We start from the raw sequence: 16,903 nt of genomic DNA, 5'->3' as shown, positions 1-16,903 counted from the left end.
ACTGGCTGAGATACAACATTTTACAGTTAAATGGGAAAGACTATTTCGGGTCATTTAAAAAAGTTTGCTGGCAAACAAGAAGAAATCATGCAACACAATGTGTAAAGATTAATATCTTAAGTGAATGAACAACACGGGAGCGAGGATGTGGAAAAATAGGGTAAGGTGGACAGTTCCCTAGAGAAACACAAAAGAAGCAATAAAGGGAAGAAAAGTTCTCACTCAGCAGTACAAAGAGATGCAAATAAAGCAGCAGAGTGATGCTTCAAAAAAATACCTTAGGTTGAAAATCTGAAAAACAAAGAAAGGAAAAGGGAGCCCCACTGACCTCACTCAGTGTTACCTAATGCGGCCAGTAACCACCGGACATCAGGCCTCATGGGCCGCGGCGAGACCACAGTCCATCTAAGGTCCAGATAGAAATTTAGCCCAATGTATTAAGCGTAACCTAGTGACTTCTCCTCGAGGAATCTACTTTTAGGATCAAATAAGACAATGAGACAATGGTCAAAGCAATATTTGTAATACCAAAAAGAATTGGAAAAACACTCATTTTAAAAATATAGGAGGATGGTTAAGTAAATTATGGCTTATGCATAAATTGGAATATTTTAGTTTTCCAACTTTTCTGCAATGAGCATGTGCTACTTTTGTAATGAGGAAAAACCTCGTTTCACATTGAAAAAGAAAAAATGTAAATTCTGTTCTAGTTAGTATGTCTTTTTTGTTTGTTTTTGTTTTTTTAAATATACTTTTATTGATTTCAGAGAGGGAGGGAGAGATTGAAACATCTATGATGAGAGAGAACCACTGATTGGCTCCCTCCTGCACGCTCCCTACTGGGGATCAAGCCCACAACCCGGGCATGTGCTCTTGACCAGAATCAAACCTGGGACCCTTCAGTCCGCTTGATTCTTACAGGCTTTTGGCATCATATTTTGAACACTCACCCTGGGTGGTCTGTTACTCTGCAAAATGAAAACCTGACATCGAGCAGGTTGAGGAAAACATCGTGGCACGTCTACAGCGATGGCCCCGCGCCCTCTCCGTGGGCCTGCCCCCTCCTTCTGAGGCTTCGAAAGGCATCTTGCAAGCGGCTCTGGCTCTGTTGTAATTCCTGGCCATTTCCATTTTAATTCACCTGCTCCCTCACATCCCCTGCTCCGGTTCTTTATTCTAAGCCCCTTACTCGCCAGCAGCATTTGTTTAAAGATGGTGATTGTATGACCCTTTGTGTCCTGATGTCCCAACAGGTCGTTGAGAAAACGCAGGGCCCTTGGTGACGAAGGGAACATGACGATGGCTGAGCCCACAGCTCTGGGTTTCCCCAACACCTCAACCATCGTGCCCGCAAGCTCGGAGGAGCCGCGGCCCTTCGAGAAGGTGGTGAACAAGGAGTCACTGGTCATCTCGGGCCTGCGCCACTTCACTGGCTACCGCATCGAGCTGCAGGCTTGCAACCAGGATTTCCCCGAGGAGAGGTGCAGCGTGGCGGCCTACATCAGCGCCAGGACCATGCCCGAAGGTGGGCAGGCACACCACGGGGCCGGGATACACACGCTGACCAAGGAGGGGCCCTACCTCTTAACTGATCTGCCCTCAGAACTTTTTATTTATTTTTAGCTTTTCCCAGCTGTATTGAGAAACGATTGACATATAACATCGTGTAAGTTCCTGTAACACAGTTTACAAGGTGGTGATCTGACCCCGTCCTGTATGCCCTGTGACTTTACGGCATCTGCCCCCCTACCATCAGCCAACACCTCCATCACGTCACATTATTCCCAGTCCTTCTTTGTGGTGAACATTTAAGTTCTCTCTTAGCAACTTTCAGGCACACAGTACAGTATGTTTAACTATAGTCACCGTGCTGTACATGAGCTACCTAGGAATTATTCATCTTACAACTGCAAGTTTGTACCCTTTGAACAACATCTCCCCACTTCGCCTCCCCCAGCCCCTGGTAGCCACCAATCTACTCTGTTTCTAGGAGTTCTGCTTTTTCAGTCATTCAGTACTTGTCTTTCTGTCTGACCTATTTCTTAGCCTACTGCCTGCAAGGTCCATCCATGTTGCCTTGCTTATTTTCAGTTACACTAGTCATGCAGAGCCATTATATCAACATTAGAAAATACACACAAACCATAAGAAAAAAAATTAAGAAATATATATGGTATTGAGGCTTCTAGAATTAGTCTGGGTTCTCCAGAGTAACAGAACCAGTGACAGACAGACAGGCGTAGATGTGTGGACAGCTCTTTAAGGTGAGTTTTACATGTTCATTCTCCAGCGAGGGAAATGGAACCTAGGAGAGTTATGTAACCAGCTCACAATCAATAGCTGGTAAGTGGTGGAGGTGGGATTCAATCCAGGGATCAGGTCCCTGCCTCTAACCACTGCCCCTTACAGCCAAGGCAGATGACATTGTTGGCCCCGTGACCCATGAAATCTTCGAGAACAACATCGTTCATTTGATGTGGCAGGAGCCAAAGCATCCGAACGGTCTGATTGTGCTGTATGAAGTGAGCTATCGACGATACGGAGATGAGGTAAGACCCTGGGCCCTGGGCATGAACCTGCAAGGCTGTCATTGGTGCCTCCTTCCTGTTCTTAAATTCTGGCCCAAATGCTTCTCTCGTTAGATGCTTTGCTACATACCTTTCCAGGGAGACGGTCAGAGATGCCTGTCCACAGACTGCGTTCAGCAGCTTCTCATGTTGCCTTTTAGCTCTGCCTACGAGTTGAATGGTGGCTGCCTGCATTTGTGTCCGTCCTGACATGACAGGAGACTCGTCTCACTTTAGTGAGAGTTACCTGATTCTGGGAACAGATAACTGAGAACTTTAATAAGTGACTGTTTGCTGGGTGCCTGTCTTTACTACCAGACGCTCTGCAGGGTGGTGGGTGAGCGCCAAGATGCACAAGACATGGGATCTAAGAACTGAAAAGCAGCTAAGCTACCCGAGGGCTCACTGTGTGCCCTGCGCATGCTAAGCTCTTTGCCTGCATCTCATTTATTGCGTCTAAGATGCCATGAGAGGCCCCGTTATTTTTATGAGCCGCTAAGAAGCAGGAAGACACTGCCACCCCCAGCTGTGGTCTCCAGGGTGCGTCCCAGTTTCAGAAATGTCAGATGTGAAGATGAAATGCCTCTTGGGTTCGATGAAAGGCAATAAATCCTCAGACTAACAAAATGAGCTTCATACGGAGGCTTCCAGAATTTCAGTTGTGTCCACGGTCATCCTAGTAAGAACAGAGTCAGGATTCAAACCCAAGCCTACCTGGTGTCCTAATCCAGGGGTGGGCAGCTTTTTTCTGTAAAGGGCCAGATAGTCAATGTGTCTGGCTTTGTAGCCAGACAGTCTCTGTTGCAAATATTCAACTCTGCCATTGTAGCTTGAAAGCCACCATATACATGATACGTAAATGAGTGGGCGTAGTGTGTGCCAATAAAACTTTATTTAGAAAAACAAGCAGTGGGTCAGATTTAGCCTGTGGGCCATCGTTGGCCAGCACCTTACAGAGGTTATAACAAAACTGTCCAGTGTCTTGGAATGTTGGCGATCCTGTAACCAGGTGGGCACAGCATGGCTTCCCCGAGCCAGAAAGGTGAGGTGGGCCTCCCTATGTGGTCCCAAATACTCAGCTTTGACCGTGATTTAAAACTGCAATCAGCAAACGATGGCCTGTGGTCCAAATCTGGCCTGAGGCCTGTTCTTATGGCTGCAGTGAGTTGTAAAAAGGAACAAAGAAGAATGTATATCTGCGAGTACAATGGCCAGCCCAGCTCAGTGTAGGAGGGGACCTCTCAGGGTTGCATAAAGGGAGGCATGACTCATAGAGGGTCATTATTGTAAGATGTATTACTATCTTATTCTGTATATATTAATCCCATGTGTCCTAAGGAAATAATTGGGAATTGGAGGGGAGTGTAAAACTTTATTCATGATGTTTTCATCACCATCAAAAAGTGCAAGGCACGAGGTGGATGTCTGTTGGAAATGGACACATAAACCAGGGCATGTCCATAAAGTGGGTGGATGTGCAGCCTTTTTTAGGGGTGTTTGGGAAGACCTTTGTTCAGTATAATGTAGAGGCTGAGATTACAGGCTCTGGGTGTTAGATCCTCGTCTTCCACCAGCGTTAAGAACTCCCCCACTCCAGCGCCCCCACCCCCCACCATCAAACTAGCTTATGGCAGAAGGGAAGCTAATTCATTCCCTAACCGAACAGTTTAAGGAGTTCAGACATGGCTGGACCCAGAATTCCTTTGTACCAGCTGTGTTGTAAGTGTCCTTGCAGTGAGCCCAGCAGCTCTTAGCTGTCCTTCTTTGGTTCTGTGGTATCAAGTCTCATATCCGCTCAGCGCCAAGCCTACCAGAAGCGAGATCATTGGTGTCCCAGCATGACCAGGGGAGTGCTGTGTGCGGATGGGGATGAGGGTTATTTTTCAGTCCTCACCTGAGGAGCTGTTTATTGATATTTATTTATTTATTTATTTTTTAGAGAGAGAGAGAAAGGAGGTGAGGGAGTGAGAGAAAGAGAGATTACCTCCTGTATGCTCCCCAACTTGGAATTGAACCTGCAGCCTAAGTGCACATACAGGGAATTGGTGGACAGAACAATGCTCCAACCAACTATGCCACCCGGCTGGGGCCGGGTCATGAGGGTTTTTTAATAACAGCCTTATTAAGATACATTCGCCTACCGTGAAACACACCCATTTAACATGTACAATGTAATGGTTTCCAGTACACTTACAGACTGGTACAACACTTACCACAGCCGGTTTCAGGATATGTTCATGACCTCCAGAAGAAACCTCCCCCTCCCCCGCCATCACCCCAATCTTCTCCGCCTCCTCTCTCTTCAGTTCCTGGCAACCACTTGTCCACTCTCTGCCTCTGTGAATCTGACTGACCTGGGCGTTCATATGAATGGATCATAGAACATGTAGCCTTTTGTCTCTGGCTTTTTCATTAGCATAACGTCTTCAAAGTTCATCCACATTGTAGCTTGTATCAGTAATTCATTCCTTGTTATGACTAAACACTACTCCATTGTATAAAGAGGCCACGTTTTGTTTATCAGCTCATCTGTTGATGAACATTTGGGTTATTTCCACCTTTTGGCTCTTAGGAATCATGCTGCTATGAACACGCACGTACACGTTTTTGTGTGGGCATATGTTTCAGTTCTCTTGGGTGCATGCCTCGGAGTGGAATTCCTGGGTCACATGGTAACTCGACATTTAACGTTGAAGGAAATGCCAGGCTCTCCCAAAGCAGCTGCACCCTTCTCTGTGCCCACCAGCAGCGTATGCGGGCTGTGATTTCTGTGCGTCCTGGCCGGCCGGTCCGGGTCTGCCTTATTGGAGCCGTGCCAGTGGGTGTGCGGCGCTGCCTCACTGTGGTCTTGATTTGCATTTCGGTGATGGCTCGTTTGGGTCTAGTTCTGTGCCCTTCCCTGACCAATGGGACTCTTCGAGCCCTGGAGCCCGGGTGGGGTTGAGGGTGGGAGGCAGGAGACACTCAAGGGGAGGTACAGCTACCAGAGGAAGTTTGGGGTGTTGTTGGAAGCAGGAGGAGAATATGGACTCTGCAGTGAGTGACAAGAGGTTATGCTGCAGACTGTCTTGATTGTATTCCTGCCGCTGTGACCAACTCTGCCCCACCTGCCTGGAATTTTTCAGGCTTGAGACGAAGTCCTACGTCCTAGGAACCCCTCGGTCCCTGGTTGCCCTGTTGGCATTGGGCCCACTCCTGTGTCCTCCAGCTGCCGTGGGCTGGCCTGCCTCTGCCGTTCCTGAAGCCCATGGGTCAGCAGTGGGATCCCCATCATGAATCCCCATCCTCCTTTGCCCTGGCCCCGATCCCAGACAGACCAGCCCTTTTCAACTTGCAGGGGAACAGAGGGATGGGGGCGCGGTGGGGAGTGGGGGAGGGGGGTTAGGAGAGAGTGAGCAGTTACTGGAACTTCTTAAAAAGCCTGTTCATAGCCACGACTTGTCGATGGCCTCCAACATCTATCTTAGTTTTTGTCTAGCATCGCTTTGATAAAAGTTAAAAATGTTTTGCACCACTATGGCTTTGCCAGCTTTACAAAACTCTCACTGGCTTCTTTTTTTTTTTTTTTTATGGTGTCTGTGGGGAGACTATCAAGTTCTAGTTCCTTCCATCATGCTCCCTTCTCAGTCCCCACCCCTGAAGCATCTGGGGCAAATGACTGAGGTTGGAGGTTGCATGTCCCCTTGTCCTGGATAGTTGCTACCTTTGGCTTCTATGTTTACTTGTTTGTCGCTTTCTGCTTGGTGACTCATCCTTGTAAGAACCTTTGGACTAGAGCTCCCAGCCTCGCCTACAGCCGGTTTGTTTTCTGGTTGCTGTTGTCACATGATGGGCACGGGAGCTCTCAGTTCTTGCTCTCCTAACTTGCTCTCAGTTCTCTGCACGCACTGTGAGCTCGGAGTTGTTTGGAAAGTTTTCAAAACTTGGCCCTGTGAGCCTCCTGCCTTTCCTAATAAGCTCTGGGTTACTCTCTAGTTGGCTGTTTCCCACTGGGGTGTATATGCTCACCTTCTCTCTCATCAGACATCTAGGTAGATCCCCGCCTTTCTAAATGAAGTAGAAGAAAGGTAACAACGGTCAGGAAGGGAGGAGAATTTAAACTTGTTAAGACATCAAGCCATGTTTCCGTTTGGTTCTGGTGAGGCAGAGGCCAGGAGGCGCAGTGGGGAGCTGGAAATGTGATTTAGGGGACAGGGGCTCCTTCTTTCCTGCCCTCTGGGACGTCTGGAGGTCTGGTGGAAATATCCCACAGTGGGCATGGTGCGAAGACAATTGACGGATCCTCCTCTACGACTTCCATGGAGTGGGACACGCAGGTGGCGAAGGGGTCCTCGCCGCTGGGCTTCGAGGGGCTGGGGATGGGAGCCGCCATCCGGCCGCGTGTGCGCGGTGTCCAGTGCACGTGGTGCCGCGCTGTGCTCTGTGCTCGCCAGCTCGGTGCACCTCGCCCGGGCCCTCGGGCGTCATCTTCTCCAGGGTTACAAATAATGTTGGTTTGGAAGCTTCCTTCCTTGTTGGCGTTGAAGGTTTACTCAAGGGCAGCACTTAAACCTTTTATTCTGTAGTTCCTGGGGGATTCCCATTGGTTTCCATCTGTTTTCTACCCATGCTGCCCTGGCTGCATTGAAAGGTCACTTCTGCCTGTCCAGTGACAAAATGGAATGCTAAAAGAGAAGGGAATATTAACGCACACTCACTTAAGTTCCCTGATGAAGATGCGGAAGGAGGTGACTCCTGACCCGTCCAACGCAGAAAACTGATCCAGAGCCAGAGCTTGGGCATCAGGGTCAGGCCTCACTGCCATCTTCAAAGACAGGTGCTGTTCGACCATTTCTTAAGAAAGATCAACTTCAAGAATGGACAGGAAATGTGGTTTATTATGTTTACATCTAGGCTGATTTTCAAATGATTTGTGAAGCTGTTTATAGAAGATGAGAAATTGAGGAGCTCTCTGGCCAGAGTCATAGCTATTTGACTTCAGAAATTATTTTAGCTTTCTTATCAGTTTCATAGTCATTTCTGAAAACACTTTAACCGCATATTTAGGGATTAAGGGGCAACGTGCCATGAATGATCTTATCTTAAGAGATATCCTATATAATAAAAGACTAATATGCAAATCGACCAAATGGAGGAACGACTGGTGGGACGACCAGTCGCTATGACATGCACTGACCACCAGGGAGCAGACGCTAAACGCGGGAGCACCGCTCAGCCAGAAGCCAGGCTCATGACTGGCGAGCGCAGCAGCGGTGGCAGGAGCCTCTCCTGCCTCTGCGGCAGCGCTAAGGAGCAGCGAGCAGGCGGGCGGTAAGGAGCGAGCGGTCCTGGACTGCGAGAGAGTGCAGGCTGGGCTGAGGGGGACTCCCCGCCCCACCCCCCCACCCCCCCAGTGCACGAATTTTGTGCCCTGGGCCTCTAGTATGGTAATAAAATTGTACTTAATGTTGACTACTGTGATTCCTACATGGAGCAGTTATATGAATAGTTGTAACCAAGAATTAACATTTCAGTTAAGCAATAAAGGTTTTATATTCTGCATTTTCTCAAAGAAACAAAACAAAAAAACAAACAAAAACTATCCCACAGTGGGAGCAAGAAGTTTTGGAGCCAAAAAGTTTGGGGTTGAAAGGCCAGCCCTGCCGTTCACCAGCTATAAGATCTTTGACTAATCATTTCACATCCTCAGTCACGGTGGGCAAACTATTTTTATATGCCTGGTTTTGTACAACTTGTGGGCTAGGAAATGCTTCCACATCTTAAATGGTTGTAATAAAATGGACAGAAGAATAGTATTGTGTGGTGCCTCCACTGTGTTTGATTGCAGATGCTGCAGGTTGGGATTTGTCTCTGGCTGCTTGTGGCGGCGGCGTTGAGTTGGTGGCAATGACCATCTTCCCCGTTGAAGCTGAAAATATTTACTCTCTGGCCCTTTACAGCAGAAGTTCCGACTTTCCCCTAAGCCTCACTTTCCTCGTCTCTAAGGAGAGCTAAGCCATGGGGTTGTTGTAAGAATTACATGAAATAATCTAGGTCAGATGTTTGGCTGTGGTTTAGGAAGAGTGGCTGTTATCAACCACAGTAACCTGTGTTCCGGTAGAGCTAAGGTTCTACAGTTCCAGAAGCCTCCAAGTTTCTTGCATGTTGCACTGATTGAGCCTTAACTCCTTGTGTGTCATTCCTGAGCAGATCTTGTCCATGACATTCCCACCCAGGCTGGGCGCTCCCGCACATACGGAGCTCAACCCGACACTCGTGTCTCCTCCTGTCTTCCAGGAGCTGCACCTCTGTGTGTCCCGCAGGCACTTCGCCTTGGAGCGGGGCTGCAGGCTGCGCGGGCTGTCGCCCGGGAATTACAGCGTGCGAGTCCGGGCCACCTCCCTGGCGGGCAATGGTTCCTGGACAGAAGCCACCTATTTCTATGTGACAAACTACTGTGAGTCTGCTCGGTGACTGAGACTAGTTGGGGCTGTGCTTGCTGCTGGGAACAGCAGAACATTTCTGGGAATAGTCGGGAGATTGTAGACCAGGGGGAGCGGGACCTGGGTGGGCAGGGGTGGGGTGTGGCCTCTGCTTGGCTGGCTGGAATTTCACGTACCTGGCGTGGTGGGAGTATGGAAAGTGGGGTGATTCTTGCTGGGATGGTTGTGGTCAGGGTCAGGACTAGGATGAGATTTTTGACACCAACTGAGTGTCTTGCACTGTGATTCTGGCGCTGCCACTGGAATTAGCACAGAACCCACAAGGTTAAGAGCACAGTTTTCAACAAGACTGCTCTCACCTAGATGGCAGATGCAAGTTTAGGGATTCTCCAGGCCACCTGCCCTTCTGACCAACTGGCCACAAATTCGGGGTTCTCGACCCTTTCCTATTAGACCCTTTGCTAGAGTGGCTCACAGAGCTCAGGGAAGTGCTGTAAGTACAAACACAGGGTATTGTGAAGGGTAAGTCAGCAGCACCCAAACGAGGAGACAGCCAGGACCAGGGCCGGCAGGTCCTGGACACAGGGCTGCCGTGTCCTCTCCATTGAGTAGGAGCCGTCATGTCACCCTCCCGACATCCACGTATTCATCCTCTGAGCTTTGCCGTCGGAGTTCTCCTGGGGGTTTCATTATCTAGGTGTGATTGATCGAAGCACCGAGTCTCGAGCCTCCCTCCTCTCTCGAGGTCAGGCGGGCTGAAGGTCTCACCCTCCCCTCACAGGCTTGCTCTTCCGGTGACCAGCCCCATCCTGAGTCATCCCACCTCTTAGCATAAGTTCTGGTGTGTTCCAAGAGGCTCATCAATAACCGACACTCTACTCCTTAGGATACCAACGATTTGGAATCTGCCTCTTAAGAACCAGGGACACCATGAATAAAATGCAAAGGAGAACATCAGAGTGGCAAAAATGTTTGTAGCATCATTGACAGAGTTAATGTCCTTAATATAAAATGAATATATGGTTGACTCCATGCGTTTGAACAGTGTGGGTCCACGTATATACAAATTTTTAAAAATAAATAAGTGTATTATCCTTTATGTTTTTCTTAATGACATTTTCTCTTCTCTAGCTTATTTTATTGTGAGAATACAGTATATAATACCAATAGCTTACAAAATATGTGTTACTCATCTGTTTATGTTATCCGGAAGGAGGCTGTTAGATTTGAGTTTTGGGGGAGTCAAAAGATGAATGCAGATTTTCAGCTGTGGGAGGGGGTTTCAGTACCACTCACCCTTGTGTTGTTCAAGGGTGAGGAAAAGATAGATGTCCTAACATAAAAATAAACAAAGAGCATAGATATCCCATTTAAAAATAAATAGAAAACATAACAAAAAAGTCCATATTCTCTCAAAATCACACTAAAAAAGAAAAAATGCAAATTACAACAAGTTGTAATTTTCAAGTTATCAAATTGGCAAAGTTGTTATTGGTTTCTTTATTTTATAATTACAATAATTGGTGTTGTCCAAGAGCTCAGGCACATGGAATTGTTCTATGGGCGGTGAGTACTAACATGTTTTAATAACGTGCATGAGAAGTCTTAGCAGGGATCTCGCTCTCTGAGCCCACAGCTTGGGCCCTAGAAATGTACAGGAAGGAAACAGCTGTCTAAGACAGAAACGTGTTCACAGAAATTCCGTACCGTGTTGCTTACAATAGCCAAACATCTGGACCGTTAAGTGCTACACTTAGATTACAGGTGACCCTTGAGTAGCACAGAGGTGAGGGGTATGGACCCTCCTGTGCCATTGAAAATCCTTGTATAACTTTCAACTCCCCAAAAACTTAACTACTTATATATAACAATATATGTATATCATACTGTATTCTTATAATAAAGTGAGCTAGAGGAAAGAAAATGTTAAGAAAATCATAAGGAAGAGAAATACATTTACAATACTGTGTGTATTTATTGAAAAAAAAGTCTATGTATAAGTGCGACCACACAGTTCAAACGCATGTTCAAAGGTCAACTATACTTTTTAAAGAAATTCACATCCTATAACGGAGAGAGCAAGGCACCAGGGTGTAAAATGTAAGTAGGTGCTCACGCTCAGGGGATGACCTGCTCTTGCACGACCCAGAGCAAGGGTTCCTTTCAGACTCTCAGATTCTGCTGAGACAGGCTGAGTCCTAACCCCTCGTTAGCCTCCAGCTTTCCTGCTCCTTAGGGAAAAGGGAGGGGAGGAGGGATATTTAACTGCATGACAACTGCACAGAAGCAGGCCATTTCTATGTCTCATGTCACATTCAATCCCCAAACATCTGTGGAGACTCAGCCGGCCAGAAGCCACCGCACACGCACTGAGTTTGCTGTCAGCTACGGAGGTGCGAGGTGCGGGAGGGCAAGATATCTCAGGGTGGAGCTGGCCACCGAAGGCAGGATGGGACGTTGGTCAGAGCTTACTCCGATGGCCTGGGTCAAACGCATGCTGCCCTGTGGGTCGGTTCTGGGGCTTTGGGCAAGGCCCCTCTCCTCCCGAGCCCGTTTCCCAGTCTGTTGGCTGGCAGGCAGAGCACCTCCCACCTTGCCGCACGGGGCGATTAAATAAGGTCACCACACAGAGACTTCAAACAGTGAACTGCTATTGTTGAAGGACCCAAATGACCAGGTTCCTTCTCTGACTTCTCCCAACCCATTTTTTCCTTGGCTTGGAAGAGACTGAGTAGATGGGCCTGTTTACAAGTTCTGACAACTTGGCCTTATATGCAAATTTAAAAAATAAAGGCCACATAGCATTTCTTCAGCTGGTTTAAAAGAGGTTCTTTGGGGAAAATGCACTTGATCCCGCCTGGTGCTCTTCCTGGCAACAAGGTCATCCACCAAGGTCCATGGGCCAGCCGTCGAGTGAGAAGTGGCAGGACTACCCAGCACACAGAGAACACTTCCTGGTGGATTTTTCATCCGCCAGAGCTGCTGTTTGGAATCAGGACAGGCTGTTTAATTTGCGAGGCTCAGTGCAAAATGAAAATGCAGTACCCTGGTTTAAGAATTAAAACTTTCAAGATGATGGCCATGGAATATTCAACCCAGAGCATGGCCCTCCGGAGAGTGGGCCTGGGTGGCGCCTGGGTTGCATGGTGAGGAAGCTGGCCCTGGGCGGGAAGATAGGCGGGCGGCAGGGTGTGCTTCCGGATTGCGGCCCTCTGAGCCCTGCCCAGCCCCAAGGAGCCAGATGGTGTTTCAGGACTGCTGGGAACCGGGGCCTCGGACACCAGCAGGGAGAGGCTCGGGGACAAAAAGAAAATGGGGGACAAGTGTGTGTGGCCACTGTTACACTTGTGATTGTGATTTTTTGATGTGAACACGTTTTGATATGAAACATGTGTTTTCTTACTCTATTTCAGTAGACGTCCCCTCCAATATTGCAAAAATCATCATCGGCCCCCTCATCTTTGTCTTCCTCTTCAGTGTTGTGATTGGAAGTATTTACCTGTTCCTGAGGAAGAGGTGAGGGCAGTGGGGATGCTGAACAGTCGGCTTTCCAGAAAAATTAAGCTGATATATAGATAGATGTAGATGTAGATGTAGATATAGATATAGATATAAATACAGCTGTATCTGAGTTTGTTATAAATTTTGCTGATCTCAAGAATGTGTAGCTTGCAATTTACAGATAATGGCCGTAATACAATATACAATGCGGGTTTATCGTAAATTCCCTCACCAAATGTTTTCATTGATTGTTTTTTCTGAACCTTTGTATCTATAGCCAGCCTATGGTTGCAATTGATAAACAAGTGTTCATGAATGTTGATTGATATTTTGTTTATGTTAAAGAGTAGGATAAAATTGAAATAAGACATATATGTTCACAGGAGTGACTTTGCAGAATCAGATAATAATTTTTAAATAATATTTTCTCACTATTTTGTGTCATTTACGGCATCATGGCTACAGATGACACATTTAAGTTTAATCTGCATTATTAACATTTTTTCTGTCACTTTCTTAATTTCAAGCTACAGACATGATGTCACTGAGTGCAGAGTTGGGAAGGGATGTGCAGTTGCTCACTATTGTATAGTATCTCTGCTATACATATAGAATCTATACTAATAAAAGGGTAATGTGCTAATTAGACCAGGTCGACCGGACATCTTCGGTCATCCAGCCCTCCTTCCAGTCAGTTCTCCTTCCGGACAAAGCCATGGTGGCAGGGTCCAAGGCAGAGGCGGTTAGGGGCAATCAGGCCAGCAGGGGAGGGCAGTTAGGGGCGATGAGGCTGGCGGGGGGAGGGGGCAGTTAGGGGCAATCAGGCTGGCAGAGGAGGACGGTTAGGGGCAATCAGGCAGGAAGGCAGGTGAGCAGTTAGGAGCCAGTGGCCCCGGATTGCGAGAGGGATATCCGACTGCCGGTTTAGGCCCACAGGGATCAGGCCTGAACTGGGAGTCGGACATCCCCTTAGGGGTCCCGGATTGGAGAGGGTGCAGGCCGGGCTGAGTCTCCCCCCCCCCCCCCCCCCGCATGAATTTCATGCACCGGGCCTCTAGTAATGTAAATAAATGAGATGATGTAGACGACCTTAAGAGCACTGATCAGCCCTAGCCAATTTGGCTCAGTGGATAGAGCATTGGTCTGCAGACTGAAGGGTCCCAGGTTCGAGTAAGGGGTGTGCAGGAGGTGGCCAATCAATGATTCTCTCTCATCATTGATGTTTCTATCTCCCTCTTCCTCTCTGAAATCAATAAAAATATGTATTCTTTAAAAAGAGCACTGATCATAGTAAGATGTAGTATGATAATGAGGATGTGGTGAATTTTGAATGTTATTACCTTTGCTTTTAATATGATTTATTTAATTGTAAGTCTGTTTTATTTGTTTGTTTGTTTAGTTAGTTAGTTAGTTAATCCTCACTCGTGGATATTTTTCCCATTAATTTTTTAGAGAGAGTGCAAAGGAGGCAGGGAGAAGGGGAGAGAGAGAAACATCAATATAAGAGACACATCGATTGGCTGCCTCCTGCATGAACCCCACCTAGGGCTGGGCATCGAACCTGCAGCCCAGGTACATGCCCTTGATCGGGAATCGAACCCATGACCCTTCGGTGTGCAGGCCAGCACTCTAACCACTGAGCAACCCGCCAGCACTTATTGACAGTTGTTTCTTGTGACCCGGGATGAGATGGCTACAGAGCCGCACTAGTGGGTAGATGCTGCTGATAACGGTGCTGTTTAAACTGGGGAGGCCTGTAGCGATCCATGAAGTCGCGCGAGAATCTCAAACTGGGATGCCTCCCTTTTTTCTCGTCCAGGCAGTCAGATGGGCCGGTGGGACCACTCTATGCTTCTTCAAACCCTGAGTACCTCAGTGCCAGCGATGGTGAGTACTATCCTGCTCCCTGTGGGTGGCCAGAGTCCTACTGTCCGGTTTCCTTTGCCATCATTGTCAGGTGAAAGTCAAGGGTTGACACCCCAAGGGACTGAGACGAGCCCTTGTTCACTGAGTGAAGACCTGCCCCTTGCTGCAGAGACACCGCATTGGGGGCCACCTGGGCCTGTGGAGCTTGGGGACTGTGCCAGAGCTTGCTCAGGGTCAGAACGAGAACGCAGTGTCTGAACCTGGTGCCCAAGCTGGGAGGTGGGAATTGGGAGCCAAAATGGGAGATTGTGGCCGGGGTGAGGAGGACAAGAAGCAGGGACATGAGGGTGGGTTGGAGGCAGTGTGAGTGCCAGGGACACACCTACTGTTGGCTGCTGAGAATGGATGTGATGCTGGTGGGGGGAGCATAGGTCTGACACATATTTTCCCTGATTGTCCCAAAGGCATGAGTGGCCGCTGTAGACAGGCCTGGCCGTTCCTTCCCAGGGGAAGGCACCTGTTACATGACAAGTTTCTAAACTACTTCATGCAGCAAAAGTAAAAAAGTGACTTTCAAGGCATGAGCACCATTGCCCAGCAGGACACGGGCTTGGGAGACGGGCGGTGTTTTGGGTGCCAAGGTTCGTTTCCATCATTTCTGATGAGACGTGCAGACTCGGGTGACTCATGGAGGAAGGTGCTTATCCTCTCCTGAGTCTTCCCTCCTCGGTGTGTAGATGGCTGTCTCTCCCTGTGTCCACACATGGTCTTCCCTCTGAGTGCCTGCGTCCTAATCTCCTTCTTGTGAGGACACCAGTCATGTCGGACTAAGGCCCACCCTGTGACCTCACGTTACGTTGATTTTCTCTTTAAATACCTTATTTCCAAATATAGTCACATTCTGAGTCCCAGAGTTAGGGGTTCAACCTATGAATTTGGGGAGGGACACAGTTAGCCCGTCACCGTGATGGCACAGGGAAAGGCAGGGACCACCGGGCTTTTCTTACCCAGCCTTCGTGCATTTGTCTGCATTCATTTGCTGTATAATAAACCCCCCCGAACAGTGGCTTAAACCCACCATTAGTTAGTTCACAATTTGGTAGGTCTGCTCCCAGGGCTGTGCTCGGCTGGCAGTTCTGGTTTCACCCACGTGGCTGCACCTGCCTGTGGACCAGCTGACGCTCGGTGGTCCTGGGTGGGCTCACTTCCGTGTCTGCGTTTCACAGGCTGGTGGTCTCCAGCCCCTTGGCACTTTGCAGAAACAGCAGCCTTAGATGGGAAGTGGCATCCGTGGACAGTGGGTCTCTGAATCAGACAGATGGGATGGGATGCAGGCTCAGCTCGGCATAGGTCCTGGATCACAGAAGTCACTTAATGAACATTTGTGGGGGCTGGGGTGGGAGGTGGCGGGGGTCCCCTGAAGACACTGTGTAGATAAGTGAGGAGTAGTGTTCCCATGTTCTGTGTATGTGCCGGACGAGTGGGAGGTGCCTCGGGAGAAGATCACGCTCCTGCGAGAGCTGGGGCAGGGCTCCTTCGGCATGGTGTACGAGGGCAATGCCAAGGACATCATCAAGGGCGAGGCAGAGACTCGAGTGGCGGTGAAGACAGTCAACGAGTCGGCCAGCATGCGGGAGCGGATCGAGTTTCTCAACGAGGCCTCCGTCATGAAAGGCTTCGCCTGCCATCACGTGGTGAGTCCCAAAGTGCCCTGGGAGCAGACAAAGGCTACCTTTGTTCCTTAGAGAAGAGGTTCTGGCAGTAATGGAGAATAAAAGGCATGGATTTGAGCAAAGAGTTGTAACCCAAGAGACCCAAACTCAGGTGACAGCTACACTGCGCTCCAGAGAGAAGGAAGAAGGGCAGGATTTATAAAGGCAGAAACTGCTGGTGTAATTCTCCCCGCAAGGGCAGCGGGGGCGGTCACCAGGCTGGTTAGTTGCAGATGCCATGGGGGGGGAGGTGGAAACTGGCCCGTGTTGTTCCCGGATGTTTATGACTTGGCCTGGCGCTGAGTTTAGCAGCAGGTTAGCTTGTGAGTAGCAGCTCCAGGAACGGAGGCCTAAGACATGCAGAAGCACCACTTCCTCGGGTCCTCGCAGCCCTCTCAAGCGCCTCTCCCAGTGACGCGCCTTCCTTTTACTTCTTTCCATCATCACCTGCCTGTGGGTTCCCTCTCCCTCTCCGCTCTGCTGCTCTCCCCTGTGCACAGAGCACGAGGACAGCTGGTGTGGACCCTGTCCCACCCCAGCCCTTCTCCAGTCCCACCTCACCTGGAACCAAACTCTTTCTGCCCGAGTGCTTTCTGGAATCTTCCATCTAATCGTCCTCTCAGCACCTCTTTAACCCTTAAGCACACAGTGTGCACCTTCCCGCTGCCCCGCCCCCACAGGCACACACTCTTCCTGCCTTCTGCTTCCACGTTGCCTCGTTTCTCCGTGAACCTCGAGTCCCTTCGTCTCCGCCCCACGCGCCCTCGCAGAGTCCCGCTCTGTGCCCAGCCCCGTCCCATGTCTGTGATGAGTCAGCTTCTGCCCTTGTGGTGCT

The 16,903-nt window shown here is 48.9% G+C and overlaps 1 protein-coding gene and 1 pseudogene across 2 annotated transcripts in view; both read left to right on the top strand.

The window, feature by feature from the left end:
* The window catches only part of INSR (insulin receptor), a 157,311-nt gene that overhangs the window by 120,315 nt on the left and 20,093 nt on the right, over positions 1 to 16,903 (top strand). The window contains exons 11-16 of one of the 2 annotated variants that reach the window (XM_070416729.1): positions 1,254 to 1,525; positions 2,410 to 2,549; positions 8,844 to 9,003; positions 12,406 to 12,505; positions 14,310 to 14,377; positions 15,806 to 16,050. In XM_070416729.1, coding sequence (XP_070272830.1) covers positions 1,254 to 1,525; positions 2,410 to 2,549; positions 8,844 to 9,003; positions 12,406 to 12,505; positions 14,310 to 14,377; positions 15,806 to 16,050 — 985 coding nt within the window. Of the gene's footprint in view, positions 1 to 1,253; positions 1,526 to 2,409; positions 2,550 to 8,843; positions 9,004 to 12,402; positions 12,506 to 14,309; positions 14,378 to 15,805; positions 16,051 to 16,903 lie in introns of both variants that reach the window. The other variant, XM_070416728.1, reaches the window with a different exon arrangement.
* LOC139010075 (protein Mis18-beta pseudogene) lies at positions 3,588 to 7,778 on the top strand (annotated as a pseudogene).

Source organism: Myotis yumanensis, unplaced genomic scaffold (assembly GCF_028538775.1).
Source record: "Myotis yumanensis isolate MYYU_CA2020_CCGP unplaced genomic scaffold, mMyoYum1.0.hap1 SCAF_5, whole genome shotgun sequence".
Taxonomy (NCBI): Eukaryota; Metazoa; Chordata; class Mammalia; order Chiroptera; family Vespertilionidae; genus Myotis; species Myotis yumanensis.
The sequence above is the reverse complement of the archived record's forward strand: the minus strand, read 5'-3'. Positions and strand labels throughout refer to the sequence as shown.